The sequence below is a fragment of the Phocoena phocoena genome, chromosome 7 (genome assembly GCF_963924675.1).
Source record: "Phocoena phocoena chromosome 7, mPhoPho1.1, whole genome shotgun sequence".
NCBI classification, from domain to species: domain Eukaryota; kingdom Metazoa; phylum Chordata; class Mammalia; order Artiodactyla; family Phocoenidae; genus Phocoena; species Phocoena phocoena.
In genome coordinates, this window is record NC_089225.1 from 54,170,894 (window position 1) to 54,179,013 (window position 8,120).

Below are 8,120 nucleotides of genomic sequence, written 5' to 3' on the forward strand. Positions count from 1 at the left end.
CTTCCCTGGCACCCTTCATTAGATTAGCTGCCCCATCATATTTTCACTCTACCCACTATGTAATCTTCTGTAGCACCTACAGCAATTTAAATTAATTATTTGTATGATTATCTGTTTGAATATCTAGGTTGGGAATCAGGAGCTCCATGACAGGGAAAGAGTCTATCTTGTTGACACCTGTAACCCTGGCACTGAGCATAGGTCTTAATACAGAGCAGGTGCTCAGTAAGTATTTGTTGAATAAGAGGAGTAGTGTCTGCATTCTTTATTTTGTATGCTTCATGATAATTAGTCTACTCTGAATCAGTTATAAGGAAGATGAAGGGACTTAATGAAAAAAGATTATGAACTTTTATAAAAAGTCATAAAAAGTATGGTCAGCTTTAATAAACCTTACTCTTAATGTTTGTTACCACACATCTTTTATATTAGTTTGAGTTTAAGAAAATAAGGTCCACAAAGAGTGTGTGCCCTTTTGCTAGGTTTTAAAAGATAGACACTCTTAAATATTGGCACTAATTAAGATAACTAATTAAGGAATTTAAAATGTAATCTGATTTCTTTGTCTCTGGCAAACTCTAAGGTCTCCAGCTCTCTCTGGCCACAGTGGCTACTTCTCCCTGCTTTTCTCTTTGCCTGCATTTGAGACTTGAAGCTTTGAGGACATTGTGCTTTTGATGCTTGTTAATGCTGTGAACAGATTTGTGTAGGTGGTGAGAAAATTCTTTTACTTTCACTTGCTTAATAAGCTTGATCCGTGAGGTCATTTGCACTCAGAAAACTCAAATCTTTAAATATAACCTTAAGAAAAAAGAAAAGAAGTCATTTGCAGTTTTAAAATATTACTCTACTATGAAAACTCTCGGTTTAGAACTTAGTTGCTAATCCAGTCTATATTATATTTAACTCTGAGTGTTGTTCATTGATACCTCATTCTATCTTCAGAAATAAAAATGTAAATATCTACTATAATGCCATTGTTAAAGCTGAAATGTTGAAGACCTGCTGCAGGATGGTAGAGAGGAGGTTATTTAGAGTAACTTTCATTAAGCCAGTTTGGAAGATAGTGTAAGCCTCAGCAAGCTGCTGCATTACCTACTTCAGTAGCACCTGTTGTCACATATCCTGTTTTTCTGTTTAACAGAATCTCTAAATTTGAAGAAATTTATGGACACTTAAGTTATCAGACATTAATATTTTGGACTAATCAGGAGGAGAAGAGAACTAACTCAGTGTTGTTACCATAATTTTCATTTAAGTTTCTCTTCAGTAGTTCAACTTTGACATTTTGATGGTGTGTTAAGATCTTAGGTTCTTAGAATCCTTTTTACCTTTTCAGAGTTTTAAAGCTAAGTGAAGTAGAAAATAATAGTGCCCAGCATCAGATCTCTGAAGATTTTGTCATTTTGGCCAACAGGGAGAAGAACAAAGTAAGTCAGGAGTACTTTAAAATCTTTTGTATATCACTGTCTTTCTATATAAGAATATAATATGCAAATGTATTTATCTTTTAGTGTGGCAGAAAAGAAAAGCACAGTTCTATAAAAGTCTGTTCATTTTGTCTACATGGGTAGCTAGTCTTAGCCCCATGTATAATATCTATGAGATTTGAAGAGAGTTGATGATATTGACTTTATCTTTTGCTTATTTCTGTTTCCTTTCTGGATTTCTCTTTAAGTTTTTATTGATGAATTATCAACCTTTGGGTTTAATTAATTGTGCACACTTAGGGTAAGAAAGGTTAGATATAAACTTTAAAAAATTACACACCATTCTTTGACTTCAAATGGTTCTTTGTCTTTAGCATACAAATTAAGAGCCTGAAGAAAATCATACAGAGGGAAATTTCCAAAAGCAGATCGACTCTTTATTTGCTGTACTATATACTAAGGCAAAAATCAGAAGGGCAGGTGAAGTAACAAATCTGTAACCTTTGTATTTCTAGTTTGATATTTTATCCATTAAAAACTTTACTATAATAAAGTATTTTTATTAATTGGAGGATCCAAAATCTGGTTCAGAATTTTCTCAGTTGAGGAAAGAATTGTGGATGTTAGAGAAGGGTTGGTTAGTTAACAAATTCATTAATACAGTTTTGCCATTGACTACATAATAGGACTTATCATATATTTTTATTTCTCTCCATATGATAGAATGAAAACTTACCCACTGTTACAGCTTCTGGACGGGTGGTAAAAAAAAGCTTTAACCTTCTGGATGATGACCCAGAACAAGAGGTATTACTTTAGCCAGAAATAATAAACTAAGCTTGTATGAACTTGCCCTGGGGTAGAGGTTGGGGAGCTCCATGCAACCTTAGTCTGTAGGATTGTGTGTGCTATTTGAACCGATGTGTCTCTGTCTCCTCTCTTTTAATATTGGAATTATTCTTAAGATTTTGTTTGCAGAAGATTTCATAGGACCGAAATGATTTGAAAACACTATTATTAGCTTATTGTTTTGTTGATATGCACACTTCCTAGGGAAATCTCTTAATAGAAAATTATTGAGTTATATCTTGATGACTATGGTTTTTGCCTTGTTTTTCACTTACTAGACATAGATGTATTTGTTAATGTTCATGAGCCAGAGGAGGAGGGTGTAAGGGTGTGGTAAATCAGTTCAGCCTTTGGCCTCAACTTGACATTGCCAGTCACTAAGCTAATACATTTTTATCCTTTTCTTTAAAAAAAAAAAGCACTGGAATTACTTATGAAATCAACTCAAAGTGTTCATACTTCAGACATATAGCCTTTGTGTAAATACTGAATCCCTTTAGACTCTATAACTATATAGTTCATATGACCATTTCTAGGTAGAAATATTGAGTAGCCCTCTAAGGATAGTTTTTTTGTTTTTTTTTTTTTTGGCAATACGCGGGCCTCTCACTGTTGTGGCTTCTCCCATTGCGGAGCACAGGCTCCGGACGTGCAGGCTCAGTGGCTATGGCTCACAGGCCTAGCCGCTCTGCGGCATGTGGGATCTTCCTGGACCGGGGCACAAACCCATGTCCCCTGCATCAGCAGGCGGACTCTCAACCACTGCGCCACCAGGGAAGCCCTAAGGATAGTTTCTAAAAATCTTTTAAAATAGGTTGGAGGTGGCACAGTATGTGGCTACTCTCAAAAATGAAAAAATATATATTCTTTTGAACCAAATATATATTTATTCTTTTGAACCATCGAGAACAAAGCAGAAAGCTTCCTACCCTGTATGTAAAACTGTATTCAAAAAAAAAACATACCAAAGTTACCAAAAGGTGGCAAGAATACTTAAGAAGGGAGAAGGTAGTAGCAAAGAGAAAGATACTCTGTATTGTGAGATTAGAAAACAAAAACTTTTCACCTGTAAAGGAAAAGTTGAAAGGGGTTGTGACTAAAACCTATAAAATTACTGACACTCAGGCAAGAAGTCACCTTTTGAAGTTTGCCCAAGGTAAGATTAAGGCAAAAAGTAAATTAAAAGGAATCACTGGTAATAAATCTACGTAAATTTTTATGTCATAGATGGTAAAGGCAGAAAATGTAAATGGATTAAAAAGCAGTTTGACCAAATGTGAGTGAAGGTTTAGTATTTGGTGATTAAGAGAAACTTGCTGTGCCTGTCAAGATGTGCCATCCCTGGATGGGTGAGCATAGATCTCCTTCCCCATGAGACTGTTGGAGTCCCAGGTTTTCTTCCTTGAGACAGAGTTCTGGGGTTAGATTTTTCTCTCTTAATGTCTTTACCATCATTAATCATTTCTAACTAACGTCTCTTATCCCAGTCCTGTTCTGTGGGTTGGATTTCTGTTCCTAATATTCTCCCTCAAGTATAAGCAGCCATTTTTGCTTTCTTTAGGGAACCAAAAAGGTTTTTTTTTCTGCACCACGTGGCTTGCAGGATCTTAGTTCCCCGACCAGGGATGGAAAGCATGTAGTCCTAACCACTGGAACACCAGGGAATTCCCTAAGAAAGGGTTTTTTTAAAAAAGGATGGCAAATAGGGTCATAAATAGTATATGATGGGCTATCAGTTCTTCTTGAAATGACTTGTGTTTTTCTGGTATGAGAACCTTCCAAGCACAGTGGGAAGTCTTCAAGTTTCAGAACTGAGTTTTATATATTTAGTCCTATCTGGAAACCAGTGAACACACCTATCAGTGTCAGCAGTTGAATACCTCTTTCAAATTTGGAGATACTCTGGCTTGCTGTCATAATAGAGAATTTCAGTTATACTTTGGCTGAGATCTACATAGACTTGGTTGTGTTCATCAAAATCTGTAGGATACATCTTGAGTCCTAAAAATCTTGAGACTGATATTTTACTAGGCAGATAAGTAGAAACACATTTCTATCTATGCTCCCACCCATTCATTTTTCTTTCTACATATTTTTATAAATAGTAGTTAAGCCACAAATGTAGAAATAATCCTAACTGGATTTTGCCCCTCTTTTCTTTTGCTTTATCTATTCCCCAAGACTTTCAAAATTGTGGACTATGAAGATGAGTTAGATTTGCTTTCTGTGGTAGCTGTTACTCAAATAGATGCTGAAGGGAAAGCTCACCTGGATTTCCACTGTAATGAATATGGAACTTTACTTAAAAGCATTCCACTCGTGGAGTCATGGGATGTGGTGAGTAGAATCCATGGAATACAAAGTTGTAAGAGTTTCCTTTATAGGTGACATTTATTGGAACAGATGTTACTGTGTTCACGTCAGTCCAGGTTCACCTATACCAGTGACCACATGGAAGAGGTTATCATCCTACATGCAGGACAAAATGAGTACTTCTTTAGACTTTCTCCTCTAGGGATGAGAATTTCTCCTTACCATTGGCTTTAAAGATAAAGTTTTATGCTTTTTTCATGAGACACGCTGTCTATTTCCTTACCATAGTCTAGTTTTCTCCTATTTTATAAGTTTGGTAATGTTTTAAAAAATAAAAGTATGCTGTATCAAATCCCCGCAGTTATTTAATAGAGACAAATCTAAGCGTGTAGGGTTTTCAAGCGCTCTTAGAAGCGTTTGTCTGCTCTTCTAAGTATTATAGAATATAAAAATTATAAAGAACAGTAGATGTTACTTTACCCAATCATTGTTTTATCAATGGAGAACCTGAAAGATTTAGCAACTTGCCCACGGTCACAAATGAAATAGTGGCAATGTTGGCAATAGAATCTGGGTGTTCAGACTCCTAAGTCCAGGGTTCTTTTCATTCTCAACATTTTGTGTAATGCTTTTCTCATAAGTCATCTGCATATCCACAAATAATGAAAAATAAACTATTTCTGGCAGCTATTTTGCCTCCAAGTGTATATTTGAACATCCCTAGCATAGACGCTGTGACATTTTAATGACTCAGTAGTGCATATGATTATGTGAAGAGGAGATTCCATTTGCCTTTGTTTTCGTTACAGACATATAGCCACGAAGTTTACTTTGACAGAGACTTGGTACTACACATAGAACAGAAACCCAGCAGGGTCTTCAGCTGCTATGTTTACCAGATGGTATGTGACCCTGGGGAAGAAGAAGAAACCACAAACAGAAGTTGTAAAAAGGATTGCAATAATTTAAAATTTTGAGATGTAACTTCTGAGACTTCTAGCCAAACACCCCAGCAGCCATGTCCAGTCCTCCTTTTTATTATCTGCATAGCATATTCTTCAGTATTTTCCAGAAAAGGTCTTGTGTTGACTTCAGATGACTGTGACTTCTTTTTTAAACTCTTGCCATACAAGGTGGTGAGTACTTCATTTTATGTAGAGATTTTTTACAATGACATCCCAAGAAGTCTAACATTTTGCAGTTTTTAGGCGGGTGGTGATGCAAATATAAAACATTGAAGAGCAGAGAAAGAGGTTAATTCTAATTATTGGGAGAGGGTCATTGATGAGTAGGTGTTTAACGTGGTTGTTAAAGGATGGCCTGGGATTTTGATTAGTAAAACTAAGGGGGAGAGATAAAAAGAAAGATACAAAAGATACAGAAAGAAATCAAGAAATCCTGTATCCTCTCACCCAAACTTTGTTTAAGGATGGAAAATGAGATCTATAATATGAAAGAATACTTTGAGCCAAAAATGTGTCATCACAGTTTAAAAAAAATGTATATGTATATATGTTTTGTGTTTGTATATAGTATCAGGAATTGGCTGTAGTTCCCCAATAATCTTTTCTTCCATGGTTTTATTCTCTTGGTTTGATGTTCCCATTGGTTTTTTGTGTTTCTATTAGGCTAATGTAAAAGATTTCAAGCAAACTGTAAGTGAAATTTTTTTTCTCATATGTAGGCTGTTTAGCTGTTAATACATCTAAGAATGTTGTATTCGTTTCACTCTTCTATTTATTTGGTGAGTCTTCCAGTTCTGCTTAGGCAATATTTTCATACCTAGGCAATAAGATAAAGGTATCCTGGGTTGTACCAGCTCTGCTCCCTGTAGAAGAGTAGATAAAGTCCCAGGAGTTCTTACTAGCTTGGAAACTGACTGGCAGCTAGAAAAAGGTTTTGGCTCTATCTTAGCTGTGAGATGAGTATTTTTTCTTCTTTATTAGAACTGATCAAAATATGATCCTTGAACTCAGATAATCATCCTTCAGAATGTTAAATAAAAGCAACCCAAGTAAAGGGAGGGAAATGTTTCTTTGTGGTTCCTGTTTGAAAAATCCAGTTGCTTGCAATACATATGTTTAGCACATTTCTCTGATTCAGGCTTAAAAGAATAACTAGTAAAAATAGAAGGGGAGGAGACAGCAGTAAAAATCATTGCTGATTCAAATTTAAAATTAAAATATGGGATATTAGCTTGGATGATTTACATCAAAATCCTCCAGTTTTTCCTTCAGTTTTGGCCTGATCCCATGTTAAGAACAATGTGAATTCTGCCCTGTTCTGCCCTTGAAGTTTGCAGATAAATTTCAGGCTAATTATGATCAACAGGGCTGGTGAGAGAAAAGCGTTAGCTATTCCAAAAGTCTAGAAATTAGTAGCAGAGTCCATAAATTAAAAAAAAATAAAGGGAACAAACCTAAAACTGTCTTTTGTGCAATAGAAAAGAAGATTGCTAACATTTTAGAATAAGGGAAAATATTTATATGTTGGCTAAAAATAAATCTTTCTGAATCTGTACTTATGTATAATAACCACTTGGGAAAGTAAAAGTGATTGATTACCTCATGAGCAAGATGATAAAACTATCTTCATATATTAAATTCTAATACTTTTATATCTACAAGTTGAAAAATCCATTCTCATTTTATGCATATTTAATATAATATTTGAAGTCAGAGTATTTTGGAGACATGATTGTGATTACAAAGCACAGTTATGAATAGCTGAATAGTTATGATGTGCTAGATATTGCCCCAGACTTCCAACTAGACATGAGCTATATCTAAATAGTCCTGCCCAGTGAATTTATACCTTGAAACAGGTTCGATAAGAGGAAATAGATAAATATCAGAGAAAAGAAAAGAAACCAGTATGGTGGGTTTCAAAGCAGATGCAGTGCTATGTAAAGGCAGAAAGCCTGCTCTCCATTTCCAAAAGTGTTTCAGAAAAGGATGTCTTAAGACTTCAATTCTGTCAGATTTTTTTTTAAAAAGCAGGCTTGTTGAGTTTACCTTTCTCTAAGTCATTGCCTTTTTATGAAGGAACTCATCTGTTCAGAAAGGCATCTGAGAACTATCTGAGATTCTTGGCTGCTTTTTTAGTGGGGGCAGGGTTGGGTGGAATACTTCGTGAAGACAGGAACTGAGCACTAAGAAACGCCTATTGTCTCACTGCTGCCCAAATCAAACTAGACCTGGATCCACATGCCATATGGGCCAGGCAGGAAATGCACCTAGTGTGAAAGACAATAGGGAGTTGTGGACAGTGTAACAAATAGGAGAGCTATGCCCCAACTAAAGGGACAAACTGCTACTGCTTAGTTAATTAAGCTGCTACTGCTTAGTTTCAGCCAGTTGTAACACCATGTGGGAATGTGGACTGCATGATTGTTAACAAGAAGGTTAATAAAAAGGGTGCCAAAAGATAAAGAAGATAGCAAAGAATGTGGTAAATGCACAAGTAACAGACATAGCAGGAAACAATAGAGCATGATTCCCCCAAAATTATTGGCTTCCCAGCTCCCTA

The 8,120-nt window shown here is 35.7% G+C and overlaps 1 protein-coding gene across 1 annotated transcript in view; it reads left to right on the forward strand.

Moving 5' to 3' along the window:
- The window catches only part of DCAF17 (DDB1 and CUL4 associated factor 17), a 32,524-nt gene extending 26,955 nt beyond the window's left edge, over nucleotides 1-5,569 (forward strand). The window contains exons 11-14 of the mRNA XM_065880148.1: nucleotides 1,340-1,430; nucleotides 2,154-2,237; nucleotides 4,461-4,616; nucleotides 5,402-5,569. Of these exons, the coding sequence (XP_065736220.1) occupies nucleotides 1,340-1,430; nucleotides 2,154-2,237; nucleotides 4,461-4,616; nucleotides 5,402-5,569 (499 nt within the window). The remainder of the gene's footprint in view (nucleotides 1-1,339; nucleotides 1,431-2,153; nucleotides 2,238-4,460; nucleotides 4,617-5,401) is intronic.
- Nucleotides 5,570-8,120: the final 2,551 nt, after the last annotated feature.